Source organism: Coturnix japonica, chromosome 18 (assembly GCF_054131305.1).
Source record: "Coturnix japonica strain WE chromosome 18, WE-NBRP24, whole genome shotgun sequence".
In the NCBI taxonomy this organism is placed as follows: domain Eukaryota; kingdom Metazoa; phylum Chordata; class Aves; order Galliformes; family Phasianidae; genus Coturnix; species Coturnix japonica.
This window is the reverse complement of record NC_140680.1, coordinates 6,154,257-6,174,915: the sequence shown is the minus strand read 5'-3', so window position 1 is coordinate 6,174,915 and position 20,659 is coordinate 6,154,257. Positions and strand designations below refer to the sequence as shown.

General features: G+C 41.8%; 1 protein-coding gene across 7 annotated transcripts in view; it reads right to left on the bottom strand.

Annotated features, from left to right (window-relative positions):
• The window catches only part of SLIT3 (slit guidance ligand 3), a 427,176-nt gene that overhangs the window by 18,798 nt on the left and 387,719 nt on the right, over positions 1-20,659 (bottom strand). For all 7 annotated transcript variants that reach the window (XM_085518791.1, XM_085518790.1, XM_085518786.1 and 4 more), the window contains 4 exons: positions 11,623-11,716; positions 7,072-7,209; positions 687-927; positions 18-148 (listed from right to left, as the gene is read on the bottom strand). In XM_085518791.1, coding sequence (XP_085374917.1) covers positions 18-148; positions 687-927; positions 7,072-7,209; positions 11,623-11,716 — 604 coding nt within the window. The remainder of the gene's footprint in view (positions 1-17; positions 149-686; positions 928-7,071; positions 7,210-11,622; positions 11,717-20,659) is intronic.

Genomic DNA, 20,659 nt, shown 5'->3' with positions numbered 1-20,659 from the left:
AAAACTTAGATTCTTACCTATATACTGTGGTAGGTGGAGAATTCAGTGTGTCATAGATGAGTCTCACATGTCCCTGGTACAGCTCCAGAGCCAAAGGATCGTTGTCTCCTTTGTACAGCAAGATGCCATTGTCCTTGTCTGTTGCTACCTGCAAAACATTAATAACCAGGTAAAGTTTCTTGAGAATGATTAAATTGGAAACAATAAACCTACATTAAAAATCACAACTAAATCATATATGCAATTCAAATGTGATTTAATAGAGCATATATATGAGCTACAATACACAGAACATTGTCTTGTTGACAATGAGTGGGTTCATACACAAACATGTTGGAAGGCTCCTTTGTCTCAAAGAAGCAAGAGTTTTCAAGTGAAAGCTGCAATATATTCGAATCCTGATGATGGGCTGTAGCTGCACTTTGGTGAGACACTAATAAATGTATTTCTCAATAAACTGTTATTTTAGAAAATCACCTTCAATTGCAATGAATTTCAGCAAAATCACATACTTTCTATGAATATGAAGAAGGTCAACTCAAGTTATTAGCAAGTCCTGCTGCATTCAAATGGGAAATTTTGACAGTCAGTAGAGAACAGACCAGCCTTCAGCTGTCAGGCTTTGTGGATGCAGATACAGTATTTCTCAGAAAAAGCACCAGCAACAGATACTGTGCATGACGTACCTGGAGAGAAATGTTTGCCTGAGGGCGAATTTTGGCTGATGGCAACTCCACATAGGAATCTTTCCCAACAAAGTTCACTGTGATGAGCTTCTCACACTTCTGCCCAGCAAAGCCAGCAAGGCAGCGGCAGACGGGTTCCTGGTGAGCAACGATGCACTGGGCCCCGTTCTGGCACTCATAGTTATCACATGGGCTCGTCTGCAGCAGAACCATCGGTGGAGGAGTTTCACAGAAAAGCCCACTGTAGAAAGTAAGGTGAAGAAAAAGCAGCTTCATTTATCCCAACTTTTTGTATGGAAGAAAATATTTTCAGATGCTGATATTACAATATCACTGTGGTATAATAACTCCAAGATTCAGCTACCATGTGCCAGCTTTACTGTGTGAGAGCTGTACAGCATCACACTGTACAGAAATCCCCATGCTGGGTTTGTATGAGCCAATTCAAATACTGAAAACAATTCGTTCTGCACTTTGCACTGGTTATCTAGCTCTGCAAGGTACAGCAGTCTGTCTCAAATAGCTTCAATACCGCACTGTGCTGCGCAGATGTTCCCACAAAAACAGAGCCATTTAAACCCAAACCTGAGCGCAGCCCACCTGCTCTCCCTGCTATCCAAAATGTGCAGCATTGCTCAGCCAAAAATCCCTGTCCTAGGCTTTGTGACTTAAGTCTATTGCTGGTGTTTTAAGTGGCATGCAAAGGGAAATCCTCTATTCTTAGCATCTCTTACAGTCTCCTCACTTGCTTTACTGCATACCAGAGAGCACAAAATCAACAGATGGGCAATGGCTAAAAACTCTCAGAGGCACCAATACTGTGCTGTTCTCTGGGCAGTTTCCCTGCATTGGTTGTTTCTGACAGCAGTGGGATTATTAACTTTATTTTAGCTGAGTTTGTAGTTGGCTACATTGCAGACCAGAAAAATGAAAAGGAAAGGACCTCCCAGTGTCGGAGGTAGGAAAGCCAAGTGCCCAGTCCGAGCACTTGTGAACACAAGTTGAATTCAGACCTGGAGGAAAGCACTATGGTTTGGTCTTAATGATACAAGAGGCCGTATCGTTACAATACAAGCCAAACCCACACATAGTAGCTTCTGAGCTCCCAGGCTCCCAGGAGCAGCATTGGCTCCATCCCCAGGCTGCACACTTCACAGGTGATTTGCTTTCTACAATAGACTGGAATGACTCAACTGCAGTTAAATATTGACATCAGCAGAGAAGCAGTGGGGAAAAGGGAAAAAAACGTAAAAAGCTGCAGTCATCTTTCACAGTGATATCATGAGTCAGACTGAACTGCAAGAAGTAATGGGGAACCTCTGCCTAGCACTGCCATAGCCTGTAGGCCCTGCAGTGCGGCTACGCTCGCAGCACACATACCCTGCACTCGTGGGGCACCCCGACATTTCTCCTTACAAGGTGCCTTCTAAACCCAACAAATCCATTTTGTGCTGTTGAGAGAGCATAAACTCTCTGCACTGAGTTCTGTGACTGCTTGAAAATGTGCAGACAACAAAATGATGAAAAATTGCTGCCTGGGGAGCAGGGAGAGAGCGTCAGGCGGTGCTGGGGAGCGGCGCGGGGTGGCTGCGGGCTCCGGCTCTCCATGCTCCATAGTAGCGGGACAGGCAGCTTTCCAGGAGAGGATTGTGGCAGACACATTCCTTCAGTGAAAAACCCCTCAGCACAGTCTTGGAGCAGTGAAATCCCACTTGTCCCACTAGGAATTTCCTGCCATTCAAGGGAGCACTTTGTGGAATAATAGCACTCTTAGAAAAACAAAGCAAAAGGTGCCAAAAACCTCACTTCTCTCCAGTAAAGCAGGTGAGATGTGGAAGTTCAGTGAATTTCTAGGCAATTTTCCTAGATGCTATTAGAACAGAAACCTAAACCATAATCCCACAGAACATAGTACCAATACTAGACGTGCAAGAACAGCAAATAAAACAGCAATCTTGCTTATCCAGAACCTGCTGCTTCTGAAACAGAAGGACTTGGAGATGGCTGCTTTCCTTTTTATACCTTCTGGTGTAAGTCTTGCAGAGTACCATGGCCCTATCTAAAGAACTGCTGGCATAGCATAAGCATCCAACCCTCTCTCTGCCCCTGTTCTCACAACCCACACTGCCCTCTGGTCTGCCTCTGGGTAACTCTCTTTGTGTCATACACAAGAAAGTGAAATGCACAATGAAATACAGATGGAATAAACTCTGAACTGCGCCAGAAGCAGTGCAGTTGCTCTGCCTCTCCTCCTGCCTGGGTGACGCTTGGAGCTGTGAGTGGGCTCAGTCACAAATTGCTAATGCTTTTAACAAAGAACTGGGGGAAAAAACCAAGCACAACACCAAACCACAGTCAGCAGTAAATATCCTCTATCAGAAAAGCAAACTATTGCATAGAGACAAGCCAATCTATTAATCTAGACAACTTATCTCAGAAGGGTAATTTGGCAGGCAAGACTGTTGGCAATCAATAAACCCCATTCGCTTTGCTCCAAGGAGTATTTGGAGAGGTATTAGGGGTCAGAACAGAGTTCAGCCTGCTGTAGGGAGCAGTGGAAATGGGAACAGGAAAGGCAGTACAGTTTGGGAGAATAACTGCACATGGGAAATGGTTCTCTTTGCTTCATCTGATATGATTCTCAAAGCAAATTTGTTCTTGGGAACATTACTTTCTGAACACACCTGAACTACGAACTAGCCACAGACTAAGAGACATTCCCTTTGTGATGGTGTGCTGCTGCTGCTTGGCAGAGCCCTGTGAGCTTCCTGCTCCTAGAGGGAAGAACTGTGCTGTGAGGTGTGGCAAGACATGGCTTGGATCCCCCTTTCCAAGAAAATAAGGGAACACGAAAAAGTAACAACCTCAGAGGAAGACAGATAGGCAGAACGCAATTCCTACCAATTGAAGCTAGTTATAACATTGGTTGCCTACCAGCCTGGCAGCCAGACCTAACCAGAGCTGATGAGCATAGTGTTCAGAGTATCAGTGCTGTATCCACATTGCCAACCAGGCACTCAGTTGGGCTGAATGGAGCACTTCCATGTCTGAAGACTGGTTTCATTAGGTGGGTGATCTCCCTCTGCAATGCAGTTTTGCAACTAGATGGCCAACTAGAGGTCTGACAATGGGAACAAACAAGGGCTGACCCCACAGCTGACTGCCACCACTGACCTGAAGTGTAATTCAATTGACAGACCACTAGCTGAAAGGAGCCCTGCTAAGCCAGCCCATTAAGCTTGCTCTGCCTAACGCCGCTTTATTTTGTCTGCGAGAGACAGCTAGAAAGCAGAAGGAAAGACAGTGTTTATAACTCTGATTTCATGGAAGTTAAAAATAATAATAATGAAAAATACATGCAGCCCACAACAGCCCCCGCTAACAGAAAGCAAATGTTGCAAGAAGCCAGTGTGTCTGAAAGGCTTCCCAGACTCCCCATACGGCTCTTCTGCAGCCTTTCCTTGCCCTGAAACCCTTTCAGCTCCACAAGTGTGGCTGTCCTGCTGCTGGGATCCAGACATTACGTTTGCAACAAGTGAACAAGTGTCAGTCAAGGCCTTTTCTATTTTAAATATTAAAAATAGTTTTATAAATCATTAATACGACTTATTCCTGTAGCAGAGGAATGCAGAGCACAGCCTTGCTGGCATAGCTTTGCCAGTTTTCCCCTGCCTGGTATAATCTCTTTTATTTAAATAATCATAGTTGAGTTTCTTGCAGCAAACTGTCCCAGTGGGGAACTCAGGAGCATTTACACAATGGAGGAACAGTGCTTTCTATCAAGCTCAGCAGCATTAACATGTGATTCCCTACCACTGCAGCATTTATCAGGACAGCACTACTGTGAGGCGGTTGCTAGAGGGCAGCTTTGGTAAGTCAGCTTTAATCCAATGGGTTCACAAATTCTTGAACGTGACCATCGTTTCTTCACTGAGTGGTAAACAAACTGTATAGGAAACAGAAAACTTTGGAGGAAGAAAATGTATGATATAATTGCAAAAAGTTGCTGAGTGATAAGGTATGGAGCGCAGCTACAAACGAACAGTGAATAGCAAATGCCAAAATGGAAAAGTAAGTGTGTGCATGTTGGTGCTCTTGCTTTTGGGGCTGTAATTGGAGGTGTGTAACTGTGCATATGAGGCGCTCCACTGCTAAGGATTACCTGAGAGTGCTATTTACTTAGGCGTGTGAGGATGTTAAATTTTAACAACCTGCAAGCGGCTTTGATGTACAGCATAGCAACAACCATAAAATTGCTAGAGGTCTATGCATTTACGACAATAGCATAAGCTCCAGATACCTGGGAGGAGGTCACTCTGTAAACTGACTGCTGGGAAATGACTCTTGAAGTTTAGCCAACCAACTTTATTAATCATAGCCATGGGTCTCCTAGTTCCCTTCTGCAGACCATCCCCTTGTGTTCTCTCCTCACCAACCCTTGTGGCGTTGCAAAGTTATCTCCTTGCTGTACAGCACAGCACCGGAGGCACACTGTGAACAGCTGAATCTATAGCCCTGCGCCATCAGGAGTCTGAACTCTGTCAATCACCATCTTTGCAATTGCAATCTTGAAAGGAAAAAAACATCAGAAACCCTTTCAGAGCAGCGGGCCTTCAAAGCACAAAAGGCCAGAGTCATGGGAAGAATAATGAGCAGATCATATTTTGCTAGCAGAATTTTAAACATGAAATCAAACAAGAGCAGTAACTGTTCTGCATGGGAACTCTAGGGGCTTTGGCTTATTCTCTACCTTGACAGACAGATTTGTTACTGCTTTCTTCCTAAAACACCCTCAACTCTCACAGGAAATTTAAAGAGATGCCATGGAGGAGTGCCACAAAAAGAAAGCAAGCACGACACCTCAAGTCATTTCTGGCTCTGTGGTTGTAAGGCAGTGGGGTTACCTTTCTCAAACGAGTCTACACTGGTTTATGAAGCACTGTCTATGCAGTAGAAGAGTGTCACGGGTTACCTAGGAGCTTTGTGGAGGAAGATGTTACTGCTTCTTGGAGTACTTCAGTGGAATGAAAACTCCTCATTTGAGAGAGTTGGGTTGCTCCAGATCCTGCCCCTGAAGTCCCTGCTATGAGAACAGCCAACCCAAGCTGCCAGAAGACCCAGACCAGACTCCCACCTATCCCTACTGTGCCCAGCTGTGTCCTGACTTAACACACCCCTATCAAACCTTGTGACACTGTCTTACCCCCCAAAAAACCAAACACCTCCTGTTCAACACTGCCTGGGAACTGACATGCCAAGGCACCTGTGGAATTCTACCAGTCACTGCTATCTGACAACAGGATTGAGCTACCCTTGACTCCTGATACAGCTTAGCAATCACATTTCTCAACTCTCTTAACAATTAGATAACACTGAACATTTACAATTCCACTGTAGGATAGACTTTTGTTATCCTTGCCAGTCACCAACATGCAAAATCCCCAAGGCCATCAAAGCAGATGAGACATACTAAAAAAGATATGAACTTGAAATTAAGAGGATTTCTGGTATCCTATAAATAATAAGTCTGATTCTGTGTAACCATGGGTTGACAGCATGTTATATATCAGCACCTATTCAGAATAGTCCATCTACTTTGCAATAAAAATATTTGTTGAAAAGGGAAAAAGCACCCAGAGAGGATGAAAGCAAGAAGAATGGGGACAGCTGCAGATACAAGGCAGAATAAAGCATTTATAAATGTTCATGTAATTTCGACTTTGTCAAGACTGATCTTTTCAAGTATTCTTCTTTGTCTCATGCGTGTATTTCAAACACAGGAAAAGTTTAGCTGGAAGGAAACCAGTATCCAGCCTCAGGCAATGATTAGTGAATCCATTTGGAGGAGCACACTTATCTTTGACAGACAGTGAGATTTCCAGGTCAGATTTATTGGCAGCTGTCAGAGACTGGAAATTTACAGCCCAAATCATACTGAGCCTGTCTTCCAGCAGGCACGGAGATACTGGCACAACATCTTCAGAATCTTATTTTCTCCCAGCCAGGTCTGAGGGTTCATATATATAATGTTATTATCCTTTGCTCTCTCTCACATGTGCAAAACTTATCTCCATATCATTTATGTGATTGCATTACCTACTGCTTTACCAGGAAAGGCTGGGGCAGGCAGGCAGGCAAATTGACAAAGCACTGCACAAAAGGCAAACTGCTGTTTGCAAAGCAAATGCTGTCTGTTCAGTTAACTCCTTAAGATCTATTTCAGTTACAAGACAGGAAGTGTCAGGTTATCTGTTCACATAGGAATGACACATCAATACCAAATGTAGAGGCTGATTAGCTCTGAGGATGAAGGCAATTAAAGAAAGCGCCTCAATGCCATGTACAGAAGAGAGACAGTGAGGAGGAGGAGGTGTCCCTCACGTACCTGAAGCCCTGAGGACAGACGCAGGTGTAGCCATTGACTGCATCTACGCAGACGGCTCCATGGCGACACTTATGGCCCACACAGTCATCGTCATCTATTTCACAGTGTTTGCCACTGTAACCAGGCAAGCACTCGCATCTGCAATACAAGAAGATTGCTGTTAATAGCTTGTTTCAGCATTCACAACAGCAGCACACACAGGCAACAGAGCACCAATCTGATTTGAGACAGAAAGTGTTAGCTATTATTCCTGGAAGCATCAAGCACAATTCCTGCCATCAGAAATGCTCAGGTGCCTCCCATCTGTCTGCATTTGAGGTTCTGCAATCTGCTTATGTTCCAGCCAAGCAAAGATAGACCATACTACTGTTTTTTTCTCAGCCAAGTCTGTGGAGAAGGGTGATGGGATAGTGGTCTCCCTGTGGTGTTAAAGATGACAACACTTCCCCTAACCTCACAGACTCAGTATTCTGCAAGGTATGCATCTGATGCCTCCGATGACGTGAGAGTACAAAACAATTTGGCCTGTCTCCACACTGCTGTTTGAGGTTGGCTCTGTGCAACTACATAGAGTACAGTAAGCTTCTACCTCCCAAATGATAGAAATCTCCGAGCAAACCATAAAACTTAGTGAATGCAAAGAAAAAGACCATCAGTTGTGAGCTCCCCACCTGTCCATCTGCATGGATCTAAGCGTTGCTACAGCTGGTAAAAGTTATGAAAGTTATCTCCGAAGTGTGCTCCTTACAATGGGGACACTCAGACAAGGCACATACCTGCCCTTTATGGGGCAATTCCAGTCTCAGGGGCATTACCATTTAGATCAGGTTTGTTACATGAAGGTCATGTCACTATTTCTGTTAGAAGCCTCACGGATATTTATAACCTGACAACAGGAAATGCATCCCAAAGTCTCAGAGTTGGAAAAGACTTTCTGGGATAGCTGAACAGCCTCTTTTTGAGTCTATGGTGTAGACAATGTTTAGTCATGAACACGTTTTAGTTCACAAAGCACATTTCAGTTCTCCCAGCTGGATTTTACTGCACATCTGGAAAACAAAAGGCATATCGCTTAAACCAAAACAAGGGAAGAGCTGCACTTCAGCAATAAAAAAGAGGCCTGTGCTCTTGCCAGAGCCCCTTGTTTAGATCTGTGAGCTTGTCACTGAGAGCTGGAAGAGCTCACATAAATCATAAAGTCAAGGGAGGTGGCATCAGCAGAGGAACCACTCTGCCATTGATCTACTCTGCTGCCCTTCCACTCCTCCTGCCTGCTGGCAGCCTGGCAGGGTGGGTACAGGCGGAAGCTCCTCATGAAAAACCTCTTCAGAGGAACTGGGCACATGGGAGCTGTCAAGGAAAAAGATGCTTCCCCTTTCCAGGCAACAGTCATTGTGTGGAATTTGGTTCTGAGTGGTATGTTCTGGCTGCCAGCCACTCCCCAGCTCATCTAGGCAAGGCAGTGAGTTATCTCTGTGTGGGGCAATGACTGATCAACAGCTGCCACAGCTCCAGCACTGAGAAGAATGTGACCCACAGACTCCATACTCATAATGACTGGCTAAAAAATGACAAAAGAAGGCAGAGCCTGTTAACTCGTGGGCTACAGAGTAGTAACGCCATGTAGATGAACAGGCTTTCCTTTTCCATCCTTCCTCTGGGAAAGGCCTCCACCATGACCCTCTGCAGACACAGGATGGTTGATGTTCCAGCTCTGTTTGTCTGAGCACCTTGGTGGTTCAGGGAATACTGTGATTACAATAAAGGAGATGACAGTACAGAGGAAAAAGTAACAAGTGTAACTTCTCCAAACTATAAGAAGTGTGCAGCACTTTCTGGCAACGTTTCAGTCACACCTGCAAGCAAACAATGTCAATCAAAAGACTTTGGGTGGAAGGGGGTGAATTGGCAGCATTTAATCCTGTTGCTTTTTATTGATCCCTGCAGTCCTAATATAAAGTGATGTAATAATGAACGATGTGCAGTGCCTTATTCAGAGCTGCCATGCATCAATTTTATGATGTGTATTGGCTATCTCAGTAATGACAGAACCACCACTTTTCTCTGCAGGGCTGCATTAAATCAGCATTTTAAGCTGTCAGGTAATAATTCCAAGCTTTAGAAAAATAGAGTATATTTATACCATGCTCCAGCATCACCACAGTGAATGGAAAAACATGCTCCTTTCTTGAAGTCATTTTTTTTGAAGCCTTTTCATTGTGTTAAATGTTTTGTGGTTTCTTTGTTTGTTTGTTTTTTGTTTTTTTCATCTGGTATACAGAAAGCTCCTCTTCCTCTCTGGTAACAGCACAGTAAATATGTGAAGGCTGGAAGTGAGGAAAGCCATCTGCAATGTTAGCTTAAAAAGCAAAGAGCTTTGTTCAGCTGAACACACTGGAATAGTCCAATTTGCTTCCAAGCTTGGCTTTCCCTTTAGAAACCTGAAATGTCTTTTGGGTCCGTCATCTCTGAGCTCTGAGGGTGCTGAACCTACCAAAAAATGCATGCTGTTTATCTTGCTCCACAGCTGCTGCTCTGAACAGCTTTTCTTGTATTCCCACAAATGCATGCCTGCGAGGAGCAGCCATGGAGCACCTCACCCAGCATCCTTCTAGGAACACAAAGTCTTGTCCTCGGGGAAAATTGGCAACATGGTGCTACCCCTCTCCCACACAGCACTAGCAACTGTCCGTGTATTAGTAAAAGTATGATTCAGTAAAGATTAAGGCAAATAAATCTTCATACTGAAGTCCTGCTAGGAGGGCAATCTACATGATTAGACCATTTATCTCATTTCTCAGTGACCATCCGACACAAAAACAACTGAAATCCTGTTTTCTGCTACAGCCTTGTTGTGATGGCAACAGTCCCAGTATCCTAGAGCCTAAAAATGTGTCTTGTGGTGTTCAAAATGTTGGCCTATCCAGGGAGATTTGCATCTGCATGCACTCAATGTCTATTGTATTAAAGTGGTGATTCATAGCTTCTATTGCAAGTCCACGATGAAATTTTCCTCCCCATATGAATATATAACTTGGCTTCCTATTTTTTTCTCTCTTTGTCATCTTTTCCTCCCTCTGTAGACTTGCAGGCTGACTAGAGCTGATCAGAGGACAGACAGACAGCCTGGAGTCTCTGCCGCTGTGACATCCTTCACTGGTGTGTGCCACTGCATGCCCAGGGCACAGGCTGCACAGTGGTTGCTCAGGGACAAACTGAACCTGCCATTAACCTCTCCACACTGTAAGAAGAGCAGAGGACTGACACATGAGTCTGTCTCACTCTGCATGCACTTTCACACTGCCCCATTACACACTAAGTATATGGCAAATTGTGGGTCAGGGGATCAAACTGCTCAAGGAATCAGTGACAGCACAGGACCAGAGCTTGTTGTTTTGAATGAGACCCAACAGCTACAACACATTGCTGCAACAGCTGCTGAGCGCTCTATTTCTGAGCTATTTCTGAATGGTTTGGTGCAACTAAGGCATGCAAAAAAAAGCTACACTGGGATAAATCTACTTGCTAGGCTGGAAACGCTCCCTCGCCTTTTAAGTCTGGCTTGTGAAAAAGCAAAATGGGACCAAACTAGCAAAGAAATTTTGTTTAGCATTCCCTGAACAGTAGGAAGAACAACTCAACAATTGTGGGAAGAAAAACACAACAAACAGTAGTAGAAATACTTATGAGTATGATTATTTAGGCTTCTCCCAAAAGTTAAGGGCCCTGCTGTGAAGTACACTTCTTTAGCAAGCAAGCAAGGAAACAAGCAAGCAAAGTGTCTTATTTACTCAAAGCATTTGAGTGGCAAGCACAAAAATGTTTCCAATATGGGTAAACCATTCCGGACCACAACTGGAGCATAGGAAGTTCTGCATGAATGTGCGTAAGAACTTCTTTACAGTGAGGGTGACGGAGCACTGGAACAGGCTGCCCAGGGGGGTTGTGGAGTCCCTTCTCTGGAGATATTCAAGACCCACCAGGAAGGCTACCTGTGTGACCTGGTGTAGGGAAGCCTGCTTTGGCTGGGGGGTTGGAATCGATGATCTCTGGAGGTCCCTTCCGACCCCTGTGATTTGGTGATTCTGTGAAGCCCAAAGAGCACAACTGCCCCTCCCAAGACATACTGGGTGTGCTATGTGAAGGTATCCCTTGCCAAAACTCCAGGTTTCCCTCCCAGGGGGAAAATGAGAGTCTTTGAGACTGTGAAAACAGCTTTAGAGGAAAGTGCAGAACACAGCTCACAGCTGCACTAAGACCTCTTGAATTTGTTCTCCTTTCTCACTGCTTTGATTCAAAACCTTTTCCTCCACAAGCTTTCCATACAGAGACAGACAACTGAGAAGTCTAGCTATTTGCTAAATTATTCTGAAATTCCCTCTTCAGAGAAGTGATGAATGCTGCTACCATGTACATCCTGAAACAGCCCAAACCACAAATCACCAGGTGTTTCACCGTCATTTAAAACAGAGAAGCAGTCAGTGTCATTCCCAATACTCAAAGCCAACAGATCTACCCAGTGTGTGCTGACCAATATGTACACGTACTCACCTGGATCCTTTGTCAAATGGAACACATTTGGACTCATGCTGGCATGGATTTAGCTCAGGAATGCAGTGGTTAATCACCTCATCACACAGTTCACCTACGGCAAAAGAAAAGCAATGAAGCTGTAACACAATTTGGACAATCCTGAAGAGCTTCAACCATGATGTTCAGTGATGGCAGATCTCCCTAAGTGGAGACAGCTCGGTAGTTCAGCAGGGAGTGACAATACTGCATGTGAGATCCTATGAGACTTCATTAAATTGGGTTCTTTTGACCTACAATGACTGTACCGATTATATCACACAGTTCTGAAAGATTGGTATAAAAAGCACTGACATGAAAACCCCACTTGGAGACAGGCTAATGATTGAATGGTCAGTTCTTGACCTCTTACATCAAAGGAAGAAAGCGACACAAGAATGAAGTTACTCATTAGATTGTGACATTTTCACACCAAAGCATATAAGCTACAGTCACTACTCTGCCAAAGAGGCTGATGAGACATCATTCTGGAAAAGAACGACAAATCACAAACCCTCCCCCAAACCTCTGTGACTCTCAATAATAGGAACCAGCTTTACGACTGCATATAATTATAAAACATTCACTATTTATAAGAAAAGCACTAACTCTATTGTGCTCACAGGAGATGATGTCTTTTTAGGAAAAAAAAAAACCCACATATAAGCTCAGCTCAGCTGTTTCTAGCTAGGTATTATGTGCTACATGCCAGGCACCTCCCTGGATTTGTTTAAATTTTAATAATTAATAGAATGTCCAAAAACAGATAGTTTATTTAAACACCCCCTTCTCTCAGTCCTAAATTATTAGGTCACACTTCAGTACCCCAGAACTTGAGATCCAGCCAAAGACTACAGAAATGTTTGGCTTCCCAAGAAACCAACAGAAACATACCCCTCATCTCCCAAAGCCTTTCAGGAGAAGCAAAGGTCAGGTATTCTCAACACAGAAACCCTTAAAACTTATAGTCCCAAAGTCCCCCATGCAGCTATATCAGAAGACCACATCTGTAGGGTTTCAAGGTTATGCATATTTTGCGTGCCTATACATGATACACGTCATTGAACGAGCAACAGGTCATGTGGACAGTGTGGGAAAAAAGATAACGTGTGGCACTGGTGAGCTGGCAATGTTTCAGCAGTACTGTCACAAACCTGCAGCTCTATCTGTCTCAGAATAATCTCCATTTTCAATAATAGCTGCATTTCTAAATGTAGTGGCTACAGAGAAACACATGAAAATACAACCCAAGAGAACCACACAGATCAAAATTCAGATGGAAAATGCAAATCAGAACCACCTTTTATCAGTCTTGTGATGTGGCAGGGATGACTGGGAGCACAGATTTGAGAAGGACTCTGGTAGTGGCAGGTATGAGTTATGAGATATATGAGTTAGGTATGAGAAACTGTTAACACCTTCAGCTCCCCCCTTCAGGTTATTTCTCCCACATATCCAGTCTCCATACACTACAACATTGGTACACAAGACTTGATTTGGCTCTTCATATGAGAATGGAAGAACAATGAAATTTGTAAAGATGACTCAAAAACTTTAACTTCAAACAAGGAACATATATCTGCTTTTGAGAGTTGCCAAGCAAAAATAAGCAAGGGGATCAGGAATGCAAGCCCTGAAGGCAGAAGGTGTGACTACTAACATAGCCACTGCATTCATGTGCCATACATATTCTCATGACTTTTAGTGGGTTGGGTTGGGCAACACTGAAGAAGTGTAATATGGCAATCCTCAGTAGGCAGAGTTTGTTGTTTGTACAAACATTCCATTCCATTTGGAGCCAGGGAATCCCAAGAAACCACTGCTGTTAAATGCTATCAAGTCTTCTAACAGTCATGGACAAAACTTGAGCAAATGTCACCAATGTATCCAGCTCAGGGAGGGGATATGCCAATAAGATCGAATACAATGAGTCCATGGGAACTAGGGAAACAGTTCATTCCCCAGACTTGAGGTTTGCCACTGTGCTTCGTTACTCCTCAAAAGCAACTAGGGATGTTCAGTTCTTACCAATAGGCACACTGTCTCCATTGAGACACATTTTTGAGGCAGAAGGACTGGAGATAGGTCTGTTTACTTAGCAATCCCCAAACTCACAGCCCACAAACGCTCCCAAATATTAAGAGCCAAAGTGACTGCCTCTGCCTTTGGGCAGACACGAACATGAGCTGGTCAGAACTTGATGCAATGCCTGGAGAATGGCCAGTTTGTCTTCTTGGTATATCTCACGTCCCTTAGCAGTGCACCACAAATCTTATGCGAAAATAAACACGAATAAAGTGTAACTGGCTGGTGACATTAAAAGAATGCAATGATCTAAAGCGGCAAATATTTTCTGAAGACCATTTATTAACTGAACACAGTGTGGACAGATGCCTTCAACCATCCTTTTGCTGAAAATCTTCAGTACAGACTTTCACAATTCTATTTCTCTTTTTGCTTTGAAGAAGAGGAAATGAGCTTTTTTTTTTTTTTTTTTTTTTAAAAAAAAAAGATCTGTTTCACAAACTCTCAAAGGAAATAATAATTCTTCTTACAGTATTCTTCTCAACAGCCTTGACAAGTGCTTAGAGATCCAGTAAAAATCTCCCCAAATGTCAAATATTATGACTCACTGTGTCATTCTGAAGGCTCCACTATCACAATTTAGGAGAATTCCAGGCTTGGTACCAAACACTGCATCCAAAAAATTTATCAGTGTTCATGCAAAACTTGGAAAGTTTAAGGACTCTTCCTGTTATTTTTCCCATCTATCATTCATTAAGGAGCTCACTTGGGAATGCCTTGCAACTAGAGCAGCATCATCTCAGGAAGTGAATTCTAGATACATTATTTCAGACTCCAACAAAGTTCACTAGATGTTGCAGAAAACACGCCAAGGAAATAAAGCACTCTCTGAAAGCAAAATCCAAGGCACCAGCTACACAAAAACGTTCTGTTTCACTTGCTCAGAAAATAACTGGGCCAAAAAATCTGCCATCAGACCCGAGACTGCAATATTCATTGGCCACTTTAATGCCAGCATCAGAGGAAAATCTGATTCTCTCCCTTTGTTGGAGTGACACAGGACTGCTTCTCTGAGCAGAAATTAAAGGTCTAGTCCAAGTTTCTCATTGGATAGTTATGTGAATCTGAAAGTGAACTGGACAATAATTATAGGCAAAATTCTATTTGTGGAAGGTATGTGACAATGCTAAAACACCAGAAACTTCAGTATAATGCTTTCCTAAATGTGGTAAATCTTTCCATCTTCCTCTGTTCTCTGTATTCTGAAATGAGAGCTCCAATCTGAATGGATGAAGGAAGTAGTGTGATTTGCCACAAACATGCAACTTTCAGATTAGAGCCAAACAGTTCTGACAGAAGGAGCAGTGACAGGTGGATCTCCCATTGCTGCCGCTCCAGGCTTTAGAAGAATGAAAAAAAAATGACCCCCTTGTATAACAGAAAAGGTATTTTGCCCCTTTGAAACAACTTCCCATGCATCCTTCACCAGCACTGCTCACTGCTTTTTAAAAAGCCACAACAAAACATTTATTATCTCACTCAGCGTTTCTCTGTTCTTATTTTTTCAGCAAAATCCTGAATTTCATGGGGCTTTCCATATTCACTTTTCACAGGGCTTACTGCTTATGAAGAACTGCCAAGAAACATGCTTAGGCTTTTCTGCAGCCTTCCACATGTCTCAGAATGAAGCCAAGGCAACAATAGAGCAATAAAGAAGACTTTAACACAAAGTTTAATAATCATCTCTTTTTTTTTTCCATTCTGAGATGTCAAGAGAGCTATTCATCTCATGCCACATTAGACTTTTAAAACTAGGATCCAAGTTACACTATTCTCCTTAATGACTAAAAGAGAGATTTGGATGGTAATAGTATTTTACTTCTTTAAGTAAAACTACAGTTCTGAAAAGAGCATCTAATCCACCAATTTGCAACTGATGAGCTCTATGATTTTCTTTTGTTTCAACTGGATTATCCTTTGTTCTGTCATTCTTGATATTCAAGAAATAACTGATAAAGCAATATAGAAAATATTCTCACTGTGATGCAAGAGAACTTTATGGAAGGCCGAGTGGACTAAAAGCAAAAATACTGCTGAGAAATTCACAGTATTTCTCGAGAAAAGGAAAGAACTTGCAGTGAAGGAATGATGGAGCAAAGCTGGCCTTTATCCACAAAGCAAACTTTTCCTGCTTGCACATCGAGATGATATGCATCTGAGTGGTTAAATAGTATGTTGCACATTTGTGAACTTTGCCAGGTGAATTGAAATAAAACTCTTCCCTTTGCTGGTAATAAAAAACACTGAACTGTTATTCTCATAAGAGATTACTCATTTGATATCTAATAACTTACATCGGAAGAAATGTTTTTTGCATTTTTCTATTCCCTTTCTCTCTTTTTAGTTATTAAAAAAGAAGTTAGTGCCAAGTGGAAATTTCAGGAGAACACAGAACCTAAAATTGGTTGGGTGGACCAGACACAGGATGTCCCTCCAATAAACCAGTAGAGACACTGCCAAGAAAATAACTAAGTCAGGAATGTTGTTGATATTTGATGAAAAAGACTTGAGGCTCATCTTTGAAAACAAAAATCAGATTTTTTACTCCCAAACTGCTTAAGCTTCTAATGAGGAAAAGAGACGTACTTTCAAAATCCAGCAGTAGCAAATGCACTCAGCTGCCATGTTATATATCAATACCATGTTGAACATAAAAGAAATTACCTGGAATCCACTATACTGGAGTTTTCTGTATGGATTATGAATGGAGTTTGCTCTGTCTTGATGAATGCTGCCCACAATACTTTGCTGGCAAAAAACTAACAGTTAATTCAAGCTTTTCATTAAGTAGGAATGCTTTAAAAACTCATTTTGGAGTGTTAAGATTGGGCCTACTAAACAGTAGCTACATGTCAGACTCAACATTCAGATTCCCAAGAAAATGACTTGTTGTTCAGAACTGAGGAGCAATTGCCTCTAATCTTAAGATCAAACAAAGGGATAACTGATTAAATAGCAAGGTCTGGCTAAAGTACTAACAGTACTTTCTTCAGTGAATCAAGTCCTGCTCTAACTAATCAGTGTTAAGTTACAGAGGTGCTGAAGTCATACTTCTTTTTCTGGAAGTTTCTAATCCAAACTCTAAGAGGCTTACAAAAAGATGCCTAACTGCAGATGATCCTTCAGAATAGATTTCTAAATACAGAGATCTTTGAAAAATAATTTACATGCAGAAAGATTTCCTTATGTTCTACTGGCAACGTTAACATGGCCACCTTCTCAGCAGTGTTCGGAGTGCTGAATACCCTGACTGCCTGCCAGCTGCATTATGTGCACAGTATGCACCACCTGCAAGCAAGCAAGTCAGTCGTGGGCCCATGGATAACTTCTAATCCTCTTACGTATTTCTTCATAAACTAGATTTCACAAATCATGACTTCCATTTATAAGTGATCACTGCATCAATCCCTTAAGACAGCAGTAGCTAAGGATATGGATAACTGAATATATGGAAAGCTGAAATTACATTTTCTTAAGAAATATACCAAGGTCCTGATGAACAAAGAAACCCTCCAGTATATCTACATCTTAAAACATGACGTTTTACAAAAGGGAATCTGAACAGCAGAAATCCTGGAGCTGTGAGCTCCAGTGTGACAAGAGAGCAAGAGTGAAGGCTGCAGCACTACTCTGTACTCTTCAGTCACAGTACAAGGGGGTTCAGTCTGATAGCAGTGACGTGGTTCTCTTTTAATAAGGCAACACTGAAAGTAGGTGTATGCTTTTGAACAAAGATAGGAAACACAGAGTAGCTGAGGCTGAAAGGGAACTCTAGGTTCATCTGGTCTAACTCCCTGCTCATATGGGGCCACCTACTCAGGACAATGTCCAGATGGCTTTTGAACATCTCCAAGGAGGGAGAACTTCCATATTTTCCAGGTCTTCTCCTTTATGGTTATACATGTGGGAAATGTAGGCGCTCTTGCATTTTTTCCACAGAAAGCAAACGCAATTTACAGCTGCCAAGTAACTACAGCTGAGAAACTTCCATGTAAGGCAGAATTCAGAAGACCAAAAAAAATGCACCAAACTTTGACCATCATTTTGTTTGTCTCAAGGAAATATGGCTAGAGTTCCAAAATTTTAAGAGACCAATTGTTAGATGCTTGTTCAAGTATTTCTCAGGCAGTCAAGGTCCCCACAGAACCACAAGGCTGAACCATGCTATCTAAACACTTCCTGCTCCTATGTCCAACACATACTTAAAAACACGCAAGGGGCAAAACCAACCTACAGCGCAAGGTTTCACTTCAGCACAGTTCAGCTTCTACTGATGCCCATCCCACGGATTGTTTCCAGTCAGCCTCACAATGCTAAGCTAAGGGGAACAAGCTGGAGAGCTCCAGCAATGAGTGTCAGCCACAAGTCACCCACAGAACTTCTTTCTTCCAGAGTCATTTGGCTTGACTAAGTGCTTGGCTTTGGCTGTGCAACATGACCACAATCAGATACGCCAGAAAAAGAGACCATAATCACTAACAGCAAATAGTGTTCTGTCTAAAAGTAGCATAACTGCAAAAATCTCAGATAGCATCTACCACAGCACACCGCAAGGTCCCCTAAGGTAAAATACATCTTAGTTTTGTCTTCCAAACACATAAATCCAGAAATAGTTTCTAGCTTTGTTTTTGAGTTGGTTTCTTTCCCTGTGATACAAACTACTTGCATTTTTTTCCCAGGGAAATAAACTATTTTAAAACTTGCTTTTTTCATCGCCTCCATGGGATGCTGTGGATTTCAGAAAAATAATACCCTATTCTCAGTATTAGAAGCCACTGATTTTTGATTTTTTGTTACGTTTCAGAACAAAGAGGTGAAGCCATTAGCTGAGGCTTTTTAGGATTCTTAGCAAAAATGGATATATTTACTGATATATTTATTGTATGAGACCTACGCACGTCTGCCTCTGGCAGACAGGAGAAAGCAGAAGTCACAGCAATCACAAATAAAACTAAGTGAAGTAGCAAGTAAAGCATAAACTAACTCAACGTACAGAATATATGTTTGGTCCTTCATGTAGGTTTGAATACCTTTTCAAGTGAGAGCATGGACAATAATGAGAGTATGAGAGAATAAGGAGAAGAAAGGATCTCTTTTTGGAGGTATAAGATTATACATTTGATCTACAGCTGCAAACAAATCCATGAAGTCTCTCAAGATTGTCTGGGATGAAAAAGAAAATGGGAATGGAAGGAAAAAAAATTGTATCAATTTTGTCTACACTGCTAAAACAAAAAGCTAGAGAGATCGTGTTGATATTAGCTGGAGATAGGGCATGGTAAAGCTACACATTCAGAAAAAGGTAAGGAAGTTAAGAGACTGGGAGAATGATGAAGATTTAAGAGAACAGTAGGATGATAGAAATAGCCTCATAGCTTCCTCTTCTAATGTTCCTATATATTTTCATTTTTAGAAAGACTACAAAACCGTAAGTTCATCAAATGGTCAGACCAGGTTGTAAAACAACTGATGAAGTACTCAAGCTTTAGAGCTGGCGAGACTTGGGCTATGATTATCCTGGAGGAAGTACATGTTTTTAATTTAGCTTCAGAAATAAAGTAAGAAGGTGGGCAGAGAAAAAACAACCTATCAAATGGCAGTTGCTCTGCTAGGCAGTATAAGTGCTGGTTCAGCTATGTAAATGCACACAACAAACATGGAAAATGCTGAAGAATAGCAAAGGAAACTTGTAGTTCAAGTAAAGGTTTGATTAAGGAGAATCAAGTCTCCTCTTCTGCCATAGAATCTTTCTTTGCATGGCAATCCGCTATCTGTCTACTTTCCCCTCTCTGTTTTGTTCTCCTTAACTTACGTTTTTCTATTTCACACAATCCATTTGTATTTGCACCTTGAATCAGAGATTAGATGGAAAGGATCTAAGGAGAAGGCTACTGTACTTTAAAAAAAAAATGATAATTAAATGAAAGTGAAATGGGGCTGGAGTGTGGGAAATTCCTTCCTCCAGCAGTCACTGACCAAATCGGTTGTTTTTCGTCTACAACCTACTTTGCGTGGGGAAAAAATTGTCAAAGAATTTTAAAGGAAAACACTACAAAAAAACCATTAATAAAAGAAAGATTTCTGGCCTTCATTATTAAAACCAATGAAAGAAAAATGTATGCATCAGTATTTGGGATATTTTTTCCTAAAAAGGCAAACAAGTCAAACTTGAAAGACAGAAGATAAAGCAGAAAAATACTAAGGCATGGACAAAACCAAACCATGGATGCTGTCAGTCTGTCAATTGCCAACATACATTTTTAATTTGTTTTTCACTTAGGAACATAAGATTTACTATTACATTTTAGCCATTAACCAAACAAATTAGGGGAGATGGCAGATAGTTCTTACAGAACAACACACGTACTCTTGGATCTTCTTCCTCCAGGTTCTCAGCCCATTCTTTATATTACAAAATGTATTTATTTTATTATTCCTGTATTTATTGAAGTATGATTACAGTCTTAGATGTATTACAGAAGGCAAGACAAAAGAGTGATGAGGAATTAAGACGTTGCCTCTCCGTACAGTCATGGAAAGAAGAATTTGAAATGGCTGAGCATCTATAGCAAACAGCCTGAAGGCCAATGAAAACATCACAGATTATCACAATAGAAATACATCATCTGAACTGCATTATAATTTAGACTATTCTTAATTTAATTTGCATTAAACTACTGTATCTGGTGAGAAATCCATGTTGTACCTAGAATTAGCATTTCTTGAATAAAACTATATGGTCTGAGTTTGTTCAGCCACCAAATCCAGCCATTCAACCTTCTATAGAAATTTCTGTTTTCAACACAGGCACTTGTAAAGTATGAAAAATGTTGCTCTGCCTACTCTCTCAAGACAAATACGACTTTTCTTGAGAACTTGAAGACCTATTCTTAACCTCCCAATGGTTCTGAAGCATCATTTCTAATCCTCCTTC